This window comes from Notolepis coatsorum, assembly GCF_963971535.1.
Source record: "Notolepis coatsorum genome assembly, chromosome: 1".
In the NCBI taxonomy this organism is placed as follows: Eukaryota; Metazoa; Chordata; class Actinopteri; order Aulopiformes; family Paralepididae; genus Notolepis; species Notolepis coatsorum.
The window spans coordinates 22,443,908-22,464,355 of record NC_140165.1 but is presented as its reverse complement, the minus strand read 5'-3'; the positions used below and the strand labels follow the sequence as shown (position 1 = coordinate 22,464,355).

The 20,448-nt window shown below is 44.0% G+C and overlaps 1 protein-coding gene across 1 annotated transcript in view; it reads left to right on the top strand.

Annotated features, from left to right (window-relative positions):
* Positions 1 to 20,448, top strand: part of LOC311226299 (tetraspanin-7-like) — a gene marked incomplete at both ends in the record, with an annotated part of 68,784 nt that overhangs the window by 46,594 nt on the left and 1,742 nt on the right. Inside the window, 5 exons of the mRNA XM_084311715.1 lie at positions 8,226 to 8,414; positions 9,175 to 9,249; positions 9,876 to 9,971; positions 13,514 to 13,669; positions 16,885 to 16,968. Coding sequence (XP_084167841.1) covers positions 8,226 to 8,414; positions 9,175 to 9,249; positions 9,876 to 9,971; positions 13,514 to 13,669; positions 16,885 to 16,968 — 600 coding nt within the window. The remainder of the gene's footprint in view (positions 1 to 8,225; positions 8,415 to 9,174; positions 9,250 to 9,875; positions 9,972 to 13,513; positions 13,670 to 16,884; positions 16,969 to 20,448) is intronic.

The following is a 20,448-nucleotide window of genomic DNA, read 5'->3' as shown; positions in this document are numbered from 1 at the left end:
TGATATCATGATAGAGATATTGTGATATCACAATTCTGTTGACTGAATTGATAATAACATGAGCTAAAATTTCTCATAGAATTTGATCTGAAATATTTAAGGGAATGTCCTTTAAAAACGTCTGATTTTGTGTGTACATAAATGTGCATACACACAAAATTAAAATATGACATTTTTAAAGGACATTCCCTCAGATTTTGTGTGTATGCGGCGCATTTATGTACACAGACACACATACTGTGTACACACACATACGTAGACATACGTTTTAAATGTGTTTAGAATCCACCAATTACATTTTACGTAAGAATACGTAAGATTAAAATATCCCAGGGCCCGTATTTATCGAGCGTCTTGAAGTAGCAGGACTGATCTGTGGACCAGCTTGGCTCGTAACAAGTCACAGCGAGGTGTCTATCATGGTGGTCATGTGACCTGCACACTGATCCTAGAACAGCGCTCACTCCTATCATGGTGGTCATGTGACCTGCACACTGATCCTAGAACAGCGCTCACTCCTATCATGGTGGTCATGTGACCTGCGCACGCATTGATCCTAGAACAGTGCTCATTCCTATCATGGTGGTCATTTGACCTGAGCACTGATCCTAGAACAGTGCTCACTCTTATCATGGTGGTCATGTGACCTGAGCACTGATCCTAGAACAGCGCTCACTCCTAATCATGGTGGTCATGTGACCTGAGCACTGATCCTAGAACAGCGCTCACTCCTATAAATCTGGGGTCCCAGAGGTTCTACTTAGTTGACGAACCTTTAACCCTTTCACTGCCACACGACAGCCGGTTAACCCTTTCACTGTGACAATACAGAAGGTTGGATGCGGAGCTAATGATGCTAATGATGGCGCATCGCCGTCGGTTGTGTGGTAGTAAAGGGTTAACCTTCTGTCGTGTGGCAGTGAAAGGGTTAATCGACACACACATACACACAACACACACACGCACACACACACTGTTTAAGCCGCGGATGAGTGGCGCTAGTGAAAAGCATTAGGCTGTGGGGCCCTCGATGAGAACAGGAAGTGGGTAAAAGGTGATGTTAATTCAGGGGCCTCGTGATGGGGGATGGGGGGGGGGGGGGCGATAGAAATGAACTCAGTGTTTCTCAAATGGGGGTACTTTATTTTATTTATTTATTTTGATTTATTTTGCATCTCGTTCCAACTGCTGGCAGCAGCTAATTGGAAGGAGGATTGACCAAAGGAAGTGTTAACACAGGGAACATCTAGCGACATATGGTGAGCAGCTCTGGTGTTATAGGGAGTAGATGACCATTTCAACAGGTGTATCAAATAAGGAGGGGTCAGACCAAGGAGTGTTTATGTCGAGAGTGTAATAATGGTAAACTTACAGATGTGTATAAATCACAGTTATGTGTTGAAAAGGGGGCATTTGTAGCAAACCTAACTGCTGAGTGGTACATTAAGGCGATCAAGGACACTCCTGCTTGCATACATGTAAATAATAATAATAATAATAATAATAATAATAATAATAATAATAATAATAATAATAATAATAATAATAATAATAATAATAATAATAATAATAATGATAATAATAATAATAATAATAATAATAATAATAATAATAATAATAATAATAATAATAATAATAATAATTAATTACATTTATATAGAGCTTTTCTAGACCCTCAAAGCGCTCCCCACAATGTAGGGTGGAAATTGCCTCCTTCACCACCACTGGTAGCCCCCAACCTTGGGCTATGCAGGCTCAATGGCTGCCATACACTGGCAGCCGGCACACATCACACAACACAATGGCTGAACGGCTCAGGAGACAGGGATTGATATCAGCCAATTATGGGGAAGGGATGATTAGGTGGCCATAACACATTGACCGCCGGGCATTGTGCCCATCTTATACCACTCTCTGCCACCGTTAAAAGCCTATGGAGATGTTTACCTTCTTTGCAGGGCTATAACTTTTTAAATTGTATTGCCATATTGACATTACTATGGCCCATTCAACATCGATTATCTATCGTTCAGGATGTGGGAACGTTATACCTTTTCATTCATACATTGTTCTAGAATATAAGTATGTTTTTAATCTTTTCTGCTGTAATTCCAAAAACAGTAGTTATAGACCCTGACGCATATGATAGATTATCGATTGGCGTTTCTTTCCCATACACGCTATATTAAAAAATTCAAATGTATATGATCGGTATACATTATGCTTCATCATGCGTGGAGGAATGGGGGGGGGGCGTCGTTTATAATTCCTTGATCATCAGTAACGGCTTTATGTAGTATGGGTGGATATATTGATCAGACATATATTGCAAACAAGGAAATGCACAATCGGGTTGAAAATAACGTTACTGTTCTCTTACCGTGGGCGAATGAGACTGGCGGTGAAAGATCCCAATTATCCGACGCCGATCGCCTATATCCATTTCCGGTTTGTATGGCGCAATAAACGCCGAAATCATATCGATTATTGCGTTATGGCAGCGATCCAAATGTACTATAGTGTTTGTCAGGAGTCCCGTAGCGAGATGTGACTGCCGGAGGAATTTCCTCGACGCACTGATGACGCAACATCCGGTTTTGGCGAGAGTGTACCTCGCCCGACCATCCACCAGGCGGCGGTATTGAGCCGTTGCAGTCCCATTTAGGGTCCCGCTGCAGCACCGGGGGTTGGGTGGATGAATTATGAATGCCATGGTGATAAAATGAAATATTGATCTCAAAAACGCTGTACAGCAATGTTGGCGGTCAACGCATGGCGGGCAATAACGCTGGAAAGCGTTTTTGGCGACCAATGTGTTAATGGAGACCTGATTGGGAATTTGGCCAGGAACGTCAGGGAAACCTACTCTTTGCGATAGGCGTCCTTGGTTTTTTTAATGGCCGAGATTCAGTCAGGACCTCGGTTTAGCGTCTCATCCGAAGGACGGGGAATGACATCGGAAATTACATCGGGTACGTGTCCCCCTAGAGGTTCATGAGAGGAATAGCAGAGCTCCCGTCTGTACGGACAGAGTCTCACTGAGCCGTGCTCCACACAGTACAGAGTGATAGATCTCAGTGAGCTTCAGTGAAGTACGAGCAGACAGGAGGTCAACCCTCCAACTCCAAGTGTCGGTTACGTGGCTGAAACAGCCGGAGTCGGCGTGAGGAACAGCATGGATTGTTCTAGAACATTAGGGGCGCCAGATGGAAGAGACGCCGACTCACTCATCGCCCGTCTCGCCGCCTCCGACGGCTTCGATCTGATTCATCACCGTCATCATCATCACCGTCATCATCATCATCATCATCTCTCATCTCTACCACCTCTCGTCCTCAGATATCTCTCTCTCTGTTTCTCTCTCTCTATATACGTATATACTGTATATATATTCTTCCTCTTTCTCCTTTCTCTCTATACAGTATACTATGCAGTATATATATATTCTCTCTCTCTCTCTCTCTCTCTCTCTCTCTCTCTCTCTCTCTCTCTCTCTCTCTCTCTCTCTCTCTGGCCTGCTTCACATACTCTTGACACATTCACATTGTGTTCCTGTGTGTGTGTGTGTGTGTGTGTTCCTGTGTGTGTGTGTGTGTGTGTGTGTGTAGGTGTGTGTGTGTGTGTGTGTGTGTGTGTGTTCCTGTGTGTGTGTGTGTGGGTGTGTGTGTGGGTGTGTGGGTGTGTGTGTGTGTGTGTGTGTGGGTGTGTGTGTGTGGGTGTGTGGGTGCGTGCCAGCAGGCCTTTGACATGGCTCCTTCTGTTGCACGCACACACACACACACACACACGCACGCACGCACACACACACACACACACACACACACACACACACACACACACACACACACACACACACACACACACACACACACACACACACACACACACACACACACACACACACACACACACACACACACACACACAGGCATATTATGATGGCTGGTGAGTGGTATGGCTTCAGAGTATACATTATATACAGTCTAAACCACAGGTGTCAAACATATGGTCTGCGGGTCAAATCTGGCCCTTCACAACATTCTACAGAACAAGGGGTCCAACATTCTGAACTTAACCTTTTTACAACGTCTGAAAAGGTGTGAGGGTGCGTGTTGCGCATTCAATCAGGAGACATATATATATTTTTTAGAACCTACACATTCACAGTGTATGTTTCATAGTACTGTACTATACTGTACTTCTGTATGACAACTATTAAAGAACCTTGAACTAGTGTGAACATAAGCATGTTCTGTGAATATAGTAACAATATCAGTGGTCAGAGTGGTTATAATGACTGGCTTCTCCAGCAGTTAACAAGGTGAGAACATGGTGTTTATATGAGCAGGTGAACGGCACATGGAACTGTCAACCTTATCAGTGTGTGTACGTGGACACGTGTGCGTGTGTGGCTATTTTGTGTGTGTTTGCTTTGGAGTGTTGGTGGTATCGGTGTCACCCATTAACAGAGAGCTGGGAAAGGCCAGTCCGATGGTTAAGAGGAACACCAAACACAGTGGAGATACTTTTTACAGACCTGTACAGACTATTTTTTAGATACTAAGCACCACGTAGACCAGCGATGTTAACTAACTCACGCAGTCATTCACTCAGTCATGTATAGCCACTCTGCCCCTAGTGGCGGCTCGCAGGCAATGCACTTTGTGTCCTTGTTTTACAAAGTGTATCCCCTCTACGTTTTAGCAGCAGATCTTGGTTTTGGTTTAACGTCTTTAATGTTTGGCTCAGTCTTTGTAGAACTAAAACAATGAATGAATGACTATATTTCTATAGAGCGTTTTCCTACTAGTGCTAATACTACTCACAGCGATTGGAAATCTAACCGCCAATGCCAACCCTGGCAGTATTAGTGCCATGCTGAGAGCATCAAGCACTCTACCCACTGAGCTACACAGGACCAACTGCTTTCTTTCATCACTTTATTATAAGAACAACATTCATGACATTTTCACTAGAGATATATTATTGTATATTTTTTACAATATTTTCTCTCGCAATTTTCTCCAATTACCACAAATTACTGGGCTTATTTCAATTAATTAATTTAACTCATTTTATTGTTATTACAGTATTAGCACACATATCCCATACATCCATAACGATATTAAATGAACATGCTTATTTCAAGTGTGAACACAGGTTTCATATTTTTTTGTTGACTTTACCCCGATTTATGACCCTCGTCCGGAATGAAGAATAGTTCATGTTAATGAACCACTATAATTAATGACAGCGTTGAAGACCCCCCCCCTGACTCCCCTTCAGTGCCCCCCCCCCCCCCCCTGACTCCCCTTCAGTGCCCCCCCCCCTGACTCCCCTTCAGTGCCCCCCCCCCCCCTGACTCCCCTTCAGTGCCCCCCCCCCCCTGACTCCCCTTCAGTGCCCCCCCCCCCCCCCCTGACTCCCCTTCAGTGCCCCCCCCCCCCTGACTCCCCTTCAGTGCCTCCCCGCTCTCGCTTGGAAAAAAGTCCCCAAACCCCCAGGGTGAATACATTGACCCAGTTTCACACAGCTTAATTTGGGGGTTTATTTCCTCACCCCGTATAAACTCATAAACACACGTCATATCTAACTGATAATTAAAGATCTGATTTGATTAAAATTTGATCTAGAGGTTTTCCGCTGCCCGCCCAAATCCTCCGGCTCCTTCTCTTATTGATTGATTGATTGATTGATTGATTGATTGAAAACTGTATTAACAGATTGCAGAATACAGTAGGCCTACGGCTCAATACAAACAACTGCTACGAGGATGCAGACCAGAGAAAGACTTTCGTCTTGTTTACATCAGGGTCCTCCATTTTAAATTCATCAGGACATTTATGACATACAAGAAGACATACAAATATACAGTACTGTGTAAGAAAAAAAGGATCATAAGATAAATATATACATCCGAAGGGGAAGAAACTGTACATGGGAGGGGGTTGGGTGGGGGATTTGGACATTTACCTGGGCCAGTTTCTGTCACCCGTATGGTGCTCTTTGAGAGCTTAATGTTCTGTTACGTTTTGGCTAAGAAATACAGATTCCCATTCCGAAAGTAAAGATGTAAACTGCCTAATTGAGGATTGTAACCAAATCTTTTTAACAAGCAAATTAAATGAGTGAAGAAACTACTATCAAAATCGGCCTCTCGTGTTGCCTGAGGAAAGGTCATCCTGAGCCCTTGCTCCTCGTACTATAGGTTATATCGCCATCTGGCGGTAGAGTAAGGTACGACGCTATGAGCACTGCGCTCAAAAGTCATTTCAAGATTCAAGAGGTTTATTTAATACTGTGCACTGTAGCTGTTACTGTATGTCTGGTGGTAGGATAGTGCTGCTGTGAGGTGTGTCTGCTGTATATATCACTATGAATTGAAAATGGGGGACCCTGATGTAAACAAGACAAACGTCTTTTCTCTGGTCTGCATCCCCTTAACAATTGTGTGTATTGTTGAGCTGTAATGTATTGTACCCATTCTGTAATCTGTTAAATAAAGTTTTCATTCATTCATTGATTCATTCATGCTGTGTCTTCGATATTTCGGGAGCATGTCTATGTTCCCCGGGTCCTATGTTCCCCTGATTCCAAACGCTAACCTTAACCAGTTCGAAACAAGGCGGACATTAATAATTAATCAAATAATAAACATTTATAAAATGTTCAATCTATTAATCAATCAACCCGGGGAACATAGAACCCGGGGAACATAGGGATGATCCCGATATTTCCACACGAACTGATTTCGGCAAACTCTCGTTCACTTCCTGTTTTTACTCCAATGCAACAACGTGGATTGAGAAAGCCGCCTGATCCATATGTGTTATGTTGTGTGACTAGTATCTTATTTATCATGTACAATGCAGACATCTACAGTAAATAATGTGAAGATTTATGTGAATCTATGTCATGGAAAGTCTCTACCAGAGGTAAGGGCCATGACACGCAAGGGTGACCAAACGTCCTCTTTTGCCCGGACATGTCCTCTTTTCACGCCCTGTCCGGGGCGTCCGGGGGGCGTCAACATGTTAGGCAACCAACTTGCGCCTAGCCACGCCCCGCGGCGACGCAGAGCTCTGCCGCGGCATTATGCAGCCGTAATCCCCCCTCTTTTAACATCGACGGTTAGCTCAACTCGTTCGCCGCCTTGCTGTGGAACCTGCGGTGTGTTGGTGACAAGTTTGAATCACTTCATTTTTTTTTATCGTGCATTCTTTCGCCGGTTAAGTTTAGGCATTGTTTCAGAGTTGGTTATGGTTAGGGTTAAGTTTAGGCATTGTTTCGGAGTTGGTTAAGGTTAGGGTTAAGTTTAGGCATTGTTTCGGAGTTGGTTAAGGTTAGGGTTAAGTTTAGGCATTGTTTCGGAGTTGGTTAAGGTTAGGGTTAAGTTTAGGCATTGTTTCGGAGTTGGTTAAGGTTAGGGTTAAGTTTAGGCATTGTTTCGGAGTTGGTTAAGGTTAGAGTTTGTTGCAGAGCATGGCAATAGAATGCAGCCTATTTCCGCACTGCCGCTCTCTCACACTGCCGCGGTCACATGGCCAATCAGAGAAACGCTGAACGCAAGTTGGTTGCCTAAAATGTTGACGCGCCGGCATGGGTTTATAAATGCATGGAAATGTCCGAGGTTTCATTGTTTTTCAGTTTCAGTTTCACGGCCCTTTGCGAGCATCTGAAGGCTCGGGACTGCATTTTTCACTTTGCATTTTCATTTTGAGTAAACTTTGAGTAGAGATTCAAGAGGTTTATTCATTACATACAGTACAGTACACAAGACATAGTGAAATGAAGGTGGCCATGCCCGCTTCGATTGTGCAAAGTATCATTAAGTATCTCGAGGCTGGGGCCAGCATGTCCTCTTTTTTGGAAATCAAAATATGGTCACCCATGAACATATAGTTAACTTGTACCCATTCTGCAATCTGTTAATAAAGTGTTCAATCAATCAATCAATCAATCAATCAATCAATCAATCAATCAAGCGTGTGTATGTAGACTGTGTTTGTAATTTTGGCCACTAGGTGGCAGCAGAGACCTATTCTAACATCTTATATCTTTAAAATATTTTAACAGTAAATTATGTGTGTTGTTATCTTTTAAGCAACAGTAAGTTCCTTCCTCAATTAAAAAGCAAAGGAATTCCTGAAATGAAAATTGAAACCACATCTCTCTCTCTCTCTCCCCCTCCACCCTCCCTCCCTCCCCCCATCTCCCGTCTTCAGATCACCGGGGCTGTCTTGTTGGCGGTGGGACTATGGGGGAAGTTCATGCTCGGTCCGTACATCGCCCTGATCGCCGATAACTCCACCAACGCTCCGTACGTCCTCATCGGCACGGGGGGTTTCATCATCGTGTTCGGACTGTTCGGCTGCTTCGCCACCTGCCGCGGGAGCCCATGGATGCTCAAGCTGGTGAGAGACCGGGAGGGGGAGGGGGGGGGGGGGGGGGGGGGGTATTTATTTTGTTAAAATAAGTGGTCTACATGTTAAAATAATAGCTCTGCATGTCAAAAGCCATCACTGATAAGTCATGTATGGTCAGTAGCGTCACGTGGGTCTCCCAGTCCACTCTGCAGCAGTAAACAGAGAATACATTTCCTGGTATGCCGTTCCCACTTTATCCAATCAGGAGAGAGAGAGAGAGAGAGAGATCTCTACACAGCAAAAAAATAAAATAAAATAAAAGTAGTTTAAAAGCAAATAATGTGCTATAATGTACAATAATCTGCCGACAAATTTGGCTTTGCAAGGTTTCTTGAAATAAGTAAATATATCTAGGGTTCTCTCTCCTGATTGGATAAAGTGGGAACGGGATACCAGAAAATATTATGTCCCGTTTACTGCAGAGCAGGAGTGACTGGGAGACCCAAGTTACTGACCAAACACTCTATATCAGTGATGTCTGATCAAGTTAATATTTTTTCCATCTCATCTCATCTCATCTCCCTCTTCTCATCTCTTCTCACTACCTGTACCCCCCTCCCTCCCCCATGCTGCTATGATGCCTGAATTTCCCCAAGGGGATCAATAAAGGAATATCTTATCTTATCTCCTCGCCTCTCCTCTTCTCTTCTCTCCTCTCCTCCTCACCTCTCTTCTTCTCTCCTCTTCTCTCCTCTCCTCTCCTCTCATCTCCTCTCCTCTCATCTCCTCTTCTCTTCTCTTATCTCAGTATGCCATGTTCCTATCCCTGGTCTTCCTGGCCGAGCTGATTGCTAGCATCTCCGGCTTTGTCTTTCGCCATGAGGTACAGTGTGTGTGTGTGTGTGTGTGTGTGTGTGTGTGTGTGTGTGTGTGTGTGTGTGTGTGTGTGTGCGTGTGTGTATGTGTGTGTGTTTATGTATGTGTGTGTGTGTGTTTCAAAATGGATCCACATACAGTAAAGTATGTGAAGGGTGCGTTCGGTTTACGTCACCTGCTACTTTTAAACAGCTTCAGTGCTGCAAACACGACTCATGAGATGAGATAAATCAAGCCCTCCTGATGCTTCTTCACACGTTAAAAACCCAGTACAGTCTCACAAGAGACGTGTTGAAATAACCTACAGTGTTTTATCCCTAAGGAGACAGATACAGGTGTGCTGCAGTTAACGCGTTGTCTTGATTTACAACACGCTGGGGACGTGCGTGTGTGTGCGTGTGTGTGTGTGTGTGTGTGTGTGTGTGTGTGTGCGTGTGTGTGTGTGTGTGTGTGTGTGTGTGTGTGTGTGCGTGTGTGTGTATGCGATCCTCATTGTAGGAATGCATCAACCTGGTTGTCAGTTGAGTGCCTACTGTATGTAGCTGAGAGGTCTCTGAATATCTTGACTGCATTAATATTGTTTATGTCCCTTGCCTGTTTGAATAAATCGTGTGTGTGTGTGTGCGTTCACAGATAAAGGGGACTTTTATGAGGACCTACAGTGAGGCCGTACTGCACTACAACGCCCAAGATGAGAGGAGCCTGGCCGTGGATAACGTACAGCGCAATGTGAGACACACACACACACACACACACACACACACACACACACACACACACACACACACACACACACACACACACACACACACACACACACACACACACACACACACACACACACACACACACACACACACACACACACACACACACACACACACACACACACACACACACCAGGGATTTAGGCTACATTCAGACTGTAGTCCAAAGCGACCCAAATCCGATTTCACGTCTCAAATGTGAATCCGATCTCCTTCTATAACAGTGTGAACGGCACAAATCGCATGGAATCGGTTCTTTTCAATTCTGATTTGGGCCACTTTCACACGTGGTCCTAAATCAGATACAGATAATGCGACTTTCATGTCACTCTAGGTTGACATTTGTCACAATTTCTTGTGACACGGGTCAGTTCAGGAGCGTGACCGGTTCACACTGGCATCTGATATTGGCCAAATTTTTTACAAAAATGATGTAAACAACCAAACAAACATAAATCTGATCTGAGCAATAGATCAGAATTGAGCACTAAGGCTTACAGTGTGAACGTAGCCTTAGTGCAGGTTGATACAGTAGTACCCTTTAAAAAGATATCTGGAGATATGATTCATTCATATTTCCATTTAAAGACATGTACAGATGTCACAAATGTATCTTTCTCTCACCCTCACCCTCTAAACATAGATTAGTCTAAACTGTAGCTAGATAAATACAGACACACACACACACACACACACATATATATGAATGAATCGTTTTTTTCTCTTTTTTTCTACCTTAAACAGATCTTTTTCAAGTTCCAAGTTTTAATACTCTTATCAACATGCGAGTCAACAAATGCTTGCTTTATGCAGCCATTTAACACAAAAGGATGACCCTCATGCATTGCAAATTTGCATCAAATTCAAAACAGAGTGATGCACAAAATAACTTAAAAGAAAAAAATAATTTAAAACAATGATTAAAGTTTGCATGAAATAATAGAGGAAAGAAAACGTTAGGAACTTGTTACATTCACCCACACAAGGGCTGAGGACTCACACCCCAGCCCCCCCCCCTCTCTCTCACACACACACTCCCAGCTCTCTTTCTCTCTTGCCCCTTCCTCATCTCTCTCACCCCCCTCTCTCTCTATATCTCACACACACACACACACACACACACACACACACACACACACACACACACACACACACACACACACACACACACACACACACACACACACACACACACACACACACACACACACACACACACACACACACCAGAAACAAACATAGTATCAATGAGAGCATCAATAATACACCCGAGTGAAGTCTAGTAAAACTTAAAAAAAAAAAAGTTAAAAAAATATATATATATTTATTTTTTTCTTAAAAGTTAATCGTGAGTTAAAAGAAATAGTGGCGTTAATAGAATCGGGCGATAACGCGTTAATACCGCGTTAACTTTGACAGCCTTAATATATATATATATATATATATATATATTAGGGCTGCCTGCAACTAACTATTATTTTGGTAGTCGACTAATCTGTCGATTATGTTTTCGATTAGTCGACTAATCTAACGATTATTTCTGTCACACCCTCCATCTCTGCTTCCTGTGGGCTCTTAGCAGACTTCTTAGCTTAACATAACAGACCGACAGTAAGTTTGGGGGAACTAATGGGATAACTGGGGTTGCAACAAAAGTGCAACTAGGGCTAAAAACACAATGAAATAAAATAATAATAATAATAATAATAATAATAATAATAATAATAATAATAATAATAATAATAATAATAATAATAATAATAATAATAATAAATAATATATCCTTCTTAGCAGACAGTTATCCCAGGGAACTAATGGGATAACTAGGGATGTTGTTTGCTCCTGACAAGAGTCTCAAAGTGTTATGGTTTGTAACCGACCCCAATCGCACAACACAAGACAGGTATGAGAGTAAGCCAAAACAGGGCATTTATTCATTACATAACAAAAAGCGGCACTGTCCCTTTAAGGGAGAACACAAAACACTGGAGTCAAAGAAAATAGGGAAAATGCGGCACTGTGCCTTTAAGAGGCGAACAGGTTAAGGGGCTAAGGCTAAGGGACAGGGCCAGGGCAAAATGTCAAGGACCAGTACCAGGGGCACTGGAGAGGGGGACAGGGACAGAGGCCCGGAGAGGCGGGCTGGAGACAGGGACAGAGAACAGGGTAAAGCCTTGGACAGGGCGAGGGCCAGAGCTGCTTACAGGGATGACAGGGTTCCGACGGCGGAGGCCTGGCACGGAGATCTTCCTCGGATGCTGCAGACGGGCAGCGCAGAACACCGGGGTCCCAGGGGACCGGGGCGAAGAGACGCATCCTCCCGTGGAACTAGGAAGCGATGCGCGCCGGCTTGACGTCTGGAGTGGGAGCGCGCCGGCTTGACGTCTGGAGTGGGAGCGCGCCGGCTTGACGTCTGGAGTGGGAACACCACTCCAGGCCTGGCACGGAGATCCTCCTCGGAAGCTGTAGACGGGCAGCGCAGAACACCGGGGTCCCAGGGGACCGGGGCGAAGAGACGCATCCTCCCGTGGAAATAGGAAGCGATGCGCGCCGGCTTGACGTCTTGAGTGGGAACACTGGAAAACCTCCCGTAGAGAATTAGAGAGCGCAGACGGTGTCCCACTCCAGGCAAACGGCGACAGGTGGTGAGGGCTGGCATGTCGTCTCACGCCGGAGACGCGGCAGGTGATGGTAATGTCCAGGACTCCATGAACACTGAACACAGATAAAGATACAGAGTCCAGAACACAGAACCAGCATACAGAACGACCCGACAAGGACTGGAGGGGAGGTCCAGGTATTTAAAGCCCTCTGGGGCGCTAATCATAACCTATGACAGCTGTGAAAGGTAGTCCAATGGTGGGGGCTGGTGAAGAGTAGAGGAGAGTAAAACATCGCAAGGGTGGGGGCTGTTGAGGAGAGTAGACAGGGAAAGTCCAAAGGTGGGGGCTGGTGAGGTGAGGAGACAGGGAACAAAGGTCCAGGGAATAGGCGAATCCTCACACAAAGTCTGGGGTGATGGTAGACAAAGCAACTCTGAGGTCATGCTCAATGTCCAATATGTTCCTCTGCTTTGTCTTCAGCTGGACCAGAGCTGAGAAGCCACTTTCCCAAAGATAGGTAGTGCAAAAAGAAAAAGAATTATATATATAAAAAAATAAAATTGCTTTTTTTTTTTTTATACAACGCATCAACGAAAAAATTCTGCGTCAACGAGTTTTTATGATTGACGTCATCGATTATGTCAACTAATCGTTGCAGCCCTGTGCTCCTCAGCTCCAACCCCACCGTCTGAGCCTAGACAAAAAAGTTGAACATGGCCATTTTGTCCCAGATGTCGTTGTTTAACGGTCTTGCAGATTCTACCTTTAATGCGTTTCATTTCCGCGGCTAGCGGTACCTCATCAGTAACTCATGCCAGTGGTCTGGTGTCTCTCTGCCTGCAGCTGCGGTGCTGTGGAGTGTTTAACTCATACCAGTGGTCTGGTGTCTCTCTGCCTGCAGCTGCGGTGCTGTGGAGTGTTTAACTACACCAGCTGGTTCTCCAGCGTCTACTTCCCCAACAACGGCATCCCTCCCAGCTGCTGCGCCAACATCGACGACTGCAGCGGCCAGGACCTCCGCAACGCCACCCTGGCCCCCAGCAAGGTTCACCAGCAGGTCAGACACACACACACACACACACACACACACACACACACACACACACACACACACACACACACACACACACACACACACACACACACACACACACACACACAGAGATATACACACATATACACATCTACCTATGTACACACACACACATACACACATACACATCTACGTACGTACACACACACACACACACACACACAGTCATTCACATACACATATACATATATACATACACATATACATATACATACATAAACATAAACATACACATAGGCACATGCACACACACACACACACACACACACACACACACACACACACACACACACACACACACACACACACACACACACACACACGCACACACATTCTAGTCATTCTAGTTTGTCATTGTTCTCGATCCATCAAAACCAGCACACTGAAACTGGTCAATTGAACCTGGGAATAATCAAGATGTATGGACAGCATTCAAACTTTTATAATAATAATACAAATAATACAAATAATAATAATAATAATAAAGATTACACTTTTTCTTTTATAAAATATGTCACCTTCCCGTTCATGAGTGCTTCTTCTCAAGGACACGGAGCAGACATTTTGTCCTCTCGCCAGGTAGCAAACAGAGGACAGAGCCTGACCTGAAAACTTTAATCAGAGCGACGAGTGTTTTACCTAAGTTCTTTCTGAAGTTTTTCTTTCCTCTTGGCCTATATTTACCCAGGGTAAATTTGCTGAGCGTACCATATTTGCTCTGTTTCCCCGCGGCGCCGTGGGCTAGGCACGGCAAATTATGACCACTCACTCAGTCACGGACGAGCATCACAGTTGGGTGGTGGATGGCGTAATCCAGATTGGACGTGTAAAGAATTTCTCCAGATCTGTTTTTAGGGTAAATCCATTCCTTTCCGAAGAGGTTTCTGCACTCCCTAGTTGTCAGTAAAGTTCCTGTTTATAGCCATCACTCTACTGAAACACTTCATTCCTGGTCTAGAAGAAGGGATAGGGCTACTGATACATTTCAAACCTTCGGATGAGATGCTAAACCGAGGTCCTGACTGAATCTCGGTCGTTAAAGAACCCAGGACGCCTATCGCGAAGAGTAGGGGGTTCCCCGATGTTCCTGGCCAAATTCCCAATCAGGTCTCTGACATCAAGGCCACCTAATCATCCCTCCCCCTTAATTGGCTGATATCAATCCCTGTCTCCTGAGCCGTTCAGCCGTTGTGTAGTGTGATGTGTGCCTGGTGCCAGTGTATGGCAGCCATTGAGCCTGCGTAGCCCAAGGTTGGGTGCTACCAGTGGTGGTGAAGGAGGCAATTTCCACCCTACATTGTAGGCAGCGCTTTGAGTGTCTAGAAAAGCTCTATATAAATGTAATGAATTATTATTATTACTGATGAATGATGACTCAAGATCTTTGGAGCCTAGGAGGTTTTAGCAGTTCAGTGAAGTCCCTTTTCAGTGTTTTTGTCTGCTCCTTGGGGATATCATTTCCTCCCGCATTGGATGACAATCTTGGTCACAGTTTTTGTGGGCAGACAGAATTTCTGGAATTCTTTCTATTGTGTCACAAATCATTTCATCAGGGAAGCAGTGTATTTTGGTATTTCTCTCACCGCCTATGTTGGAAGTTTGCTACGACATCGCTGTCGGCTCAGGCAGCGCTGTGGGTCGGCCTGGTTTCGTGCTCGCTCAGCGACGCGCCGCTTCACACTGACTCTACGCACATTCTCACTTCTAGCAGTTGCCCTGTAGAACTAAAGTATGTTACTGTTCATATTAGATTAGATTAGATTCATTAGTCATCATGCAGCACAAGTACAGTACAAGGAAAACAAGTTGGGCATCCAAATGTAACAGTAAAGTGCAATAGTAATATGCAATGTACAGGTGATTAAACTGGGTATAATATATATATATATATATATATATATATATATATATATATATATATATATATATATATATATATATATATATATATATATATATATATATATATAGTTCTGTCAGGCGATTAAAAAAATTAATCTAATTAATTACAGGATATGTAATTAATTAATCTAATTAATCATATTTTAATCACATAACCATTTTATGCCTGATATTCTATATTCTATAATCATATTTCAAATTGCATGTGTCCGGATGGCAGAATTCAGTACTGTATCTACTAGGGATGGCCCGATAATTTTTTTTTGCTCCCGATCCGATCCCGATCATGTGATTTTGAGTATCTACCGATACTGATCTTTCCCGATCCGATCAACAAAAAAAATTTATCCAGGTGAAAAGTTAACTTCATTCAAGCGAGGCATTGCAATCCTTGACATAAATCATTTGATGTATAATTAAATCAAAGGAAATGCGTTTGTTTTGGCAAAATTCTTCTGCTCTGTGTGACAATAAATAAATGAATGATGATATGCAATTTAAAACCAAAACTAAGGCCTCAGTATGAGTTTAAGACGTGAACATGGTCATGTTTGTTGAATAAAAAAAAAAAAGTTCCCGATCTTCGGAAAATCACGTGATCGGATCGGGACAGATCCCTAGTATCTACAAAACCTTCTGTTTAATCATCTTCCATCTGTTAATTTGCTTAGATTTTTCAGGTCTGGTCAATTTGAGCATAGTGTTATTCACAGTCAAAGATAAAAAAAAAAATTTAATTGATATTCTCATTTGGTTCATTACAATTTACTCAAGCCTAGTAACAGACACAGTATTTCTGACACTGGGAATACATTCCCTGAGATCCATAGATGTCCCTAGAATACCAAGAACATGCTAATGGACCATATAAAAAAAAAAGTCTGTAAATGTGTATTCTACGTTCTTATGGAATGAATGAGATAAGAAATTTTTTTATTAAAAAAACATATATATATATAAGAATGAATACATATATATAGTGTATAAGGTAAGAATAAATACATATATACAGTGTATAAGGTAAGAAAAAATACACACAGTTTATACAGTGTTGGCCACTGGGCAGCTCCACTGGGGCAGTCAGGATTTTAAGTGCCTTGCCCAAGGGCGATTTAACGGTGGGGTGTTAAAGGGAATCCACTTGCTCCTCTTCCCAGATCTTCTGGTCGCAAGCCCCACCTCTCTAACCTGCTTTAAGGCCACCGTTGACGACCCCTGGTGTAAAAACGAATGTAAGGATTAACCAGTGTTTCCCATTCTTTCTTCCTCTGCTGCAGGGCTGCTACGACCTGGTGACCTCCTTCATCGAGACCAACATGGGCATCGTCGCCGGAGTCACGTTTGGAATAGCCTCCTCACAGGTAAAACATCCTGAAAGGGGAGCATTTATCTCTTTCTTTATTGAGACCGTCTGAAGAGGGTGACGGAATAGGGGAGACACAGGAGAGAAGGTTCTTTATTGAGACAGTAGGGAGGCTGAGAGGGAGACAGAGTAGGGGAGACACAGGAGAGAAGGTTCTTTATTGAGACAGTAGGAAGGCTGAGAGGGAGACAGAGTAGGGTAGACACAGGAGAGAAGGTTCTTTATTGAGACAGTAGGAAGGCTGAGAGGGAGACAGAGTAGGGGAGACACAGGAGAGAAGGTTCTTTATTGAGACAGTAGGAAGGCTGAGAGGGAGACAGAGTAGGGGAGACACAGGAGAGAAGGTTCTTTATTGAGACAGTAGGAAGACTGAGAGGGAGACAGAGTAGGGGAGACACAGGAGATGAGGTTCTTTATTGAGACAGTCGGAAGGCTGAGAGGGAGACAGAGTAGGGGAGACACAGGAGATGAGGTTCTTTATTGAGACAGTCGGAAGGCTGAGAGGGAGACAGAGTAGGGGAGACACAGGAGAGAAGGTTCTTTATTGAGACAGTAGGAAGACTGAGAGGGAGACAGAGTAGGGGAGACACAGGAGATGAGGTTCTTTATTGAGACAGTCGGAAGGCTGAGAGGGAGACAGAGTAGGGGAGACACAGGAGATGAGGTTCTTTATTGAGACAGTCGGAAGGCTGAGAGGGAGACAGAGTAGGGGAGACACAGGAGAGAAGGTTCTTTATTGAGACAGTAGGAAGGCTGAGAGGGAGACAGAGTAGGGGAGACACAGGAGAGAAGGTTCTTTATTGAGACAGTAGGGAGGCTGAGAGGGAGACAGAGTAGGGGAGACACAGGAGAGAAGGTTCTTTATTGAGACAGTAGGAAGGCTGAGAGGGAGAAAGAGTAGGGGAGACACAGGACAGAAGGCTCTTTATTGAGACAGTCAGAAGGATGATAGGGAGACAGAGTAGGGGAGACTCAGGAGAGACGGTTCTTTATTGAAACAGTAGGCAGGCTGAGAGGGAGACAGAGTAGGGGAGACACAGGAGAGAAGGTTCTTTATTGAGACAGTCGGAAGGCTGAGAGGGAGACAGAGTAGGGGAGACACAGGAGAGAAGGTTCTTTATTGAGACAGTTGGAAGGCTGAGAGGGAGACAGAGTAGGGGAGACACAGGAGAGGAGGTTCTTTATTGAGACAGTAGGGAGGCTGATCGTTAATCAATTAATCAAAATCATGAAAGTGAAACAGCCTGAAAAGCGTAGTCTCTTCAACGCATAAAGAATCCATAATCGATTCCAATCCTCACCTCAACATGGAAATTCGTATTGAATCTGAAAGTCTGTGTATCGTGACCCCTGGCGGGTGAGCGAGTGAGTGAGTTAGTGACATTTCCGATGTCAACGCGGTGCTTTGGTCTTAAGAGGCACCGAGCCGCTCCAGGGTTTACCTGGAAGAGGACCGGGACCACCACCTCGTGTGGACTGGACGAGGGTGCGATTGTGTGGCGCCGGCCCGGGGGCTAGAGTCCGTTGACTTCACCTCCGTCCTCGTGTGTGAACCCAACCCAAACGGGCTGAAAACTATCCAGGGTTAGTTTCAGCCGGACTAAGCGAGGCAGGTGTGAAAATGCCCTTCGGAAGTACGGTTAACATACGAGGAAGAGTGGACCCACACGTCCTCTCTCCCCTCTTTCTCAATTTCCTTTTGAAGTGAAGAGGGAGACATGGGAGAAAGGAGAGAGAGAGAGGGAGAGAAAGGGAGAGGGAGAGAGAGAGAGAGGGAGAGGGAGGGAGAGAGGGAGAGGGAGGGAGAGAGAGAGAGAGAGAGAGAGAGCGAGCGAGAGAGCGGTCGTTACCTCCCGCTCTTGCTGACATGCTCGATTAGCCCTCGCGGCACTGCTCGTTGTCACGGCGACCTACTCCATTACCCATAATGGGCCTTGGAGGGTCTGGTGTGTGTTTGTGTATGTGTGTCTGTGTAAGTGTGTGTATGCATCTGTGTGAGTGAGCATGTGTGTGTGTGTGTGTGTGTGTGCGCGCGTGTGTCTGTGCATCTGTGCGAGTGTGTGTGTGTGCGTGTGTCTGTGCGTGTGTGTGTGCGTGTGTGTGTGTGTGTGTGTGTGTGTGTGTGTGTGTGTGTGTGTGTGTGTGTGTGTGTGTGTGTGTGTGTGTGTGTGTGTGTGTGTGTGTGTGTGTGCGCATGACCTGCAACAGCCCTCTCTTCTGCTGCCCTGGGTCCGTTAATTGGGCCATTAAATGCTTTCGGTGAAGCAAGAGAGGAGAGGAGAGAAAGAGAGGGGGAGGAGCTGCAGGAGAGAGAGAGAATAAGAGAGAGAGAGAGAGAGAGAGAGAGAGAGGAAAAGAGAGAGGGAGACATTCACATGACCTTGACAGTATTTTACAGGTCAGGTCGTGAGATTTTGTTCCAGCTTCTTAAGTAAAAGAAAACGTTGCCAACGGGGAGAAAACCGCTGTCCACATCGACTCTTAATCCCAGTATTAATAGTTTTTGCATTAAAGTATTAAAGTATTTACATACATATTGTACGAGGAGCTGTGATTACTATTATTCCCAGACGCTCTGAAGGACCACTGCACTTTGTGAGTTCTCCTGGTTGGTTGGTTTCACAGTCAGTAGAGCGCAGACCTCCGCCAAGGCCTGACGATCGCTCCACTTTGCCGTCACACGCAACATTTGACTGGGTAGATGACAGAAAGAAGAGTTGCAGATATTGCCATACGGTGGCGCTAGAGCAGGGGTTCTCAAACTTTTTTATACCACAACAACCCCATTTTATTTAGGATTTCTTTTGGCGACCCCACACTAAATGTATTGCATAATTTCAATGTGGAATTAAGGAATATCAAAATAAATGTTTTTTGATCATACATATTTATTAGACAATTTAATTACAGCACTATGTTATCAATACACATTAAATATAAAACGAGGCACATTTAGCCAAAATATGTTGCCAGAATATAAAAAAAAATATATATATATATATTGATTAAAACAAAAATGTACTTGCCAATGCGCTGTCACCTACCCACGACCCCACTTTGGGTCGCAACCTGTAGTTTGAGAACCGCTGTGCTAGAGGAATGTTCATAGTTGTCTCAACTTGAATCATCTTACATTGTTTACAAGTAGCCTTTTTGCATTGTTGTTGAATCAAATAAATAGGAGTGACATCAAATAATATAATTTATATTTAATATTCACTCTCCAATAAATTTATTCTACTTTAAAACGTTGAAAATACAAGTTAAGAAAACCCAAGATTTGTTTTAGTTCATAAACCTATAAAGCACCAATAAACCTATAAAGAACCTATTAACCTATAAAGAACCTATTCATCTATAAATATCCCATTAACCTATGAATAAACTATTAACCTATAAAGAACCTATTCATCTATAAATAAACCTATATTTGAACCTATAAACAATCTATTAACCTTACCACAGCCAAGAAACTGAT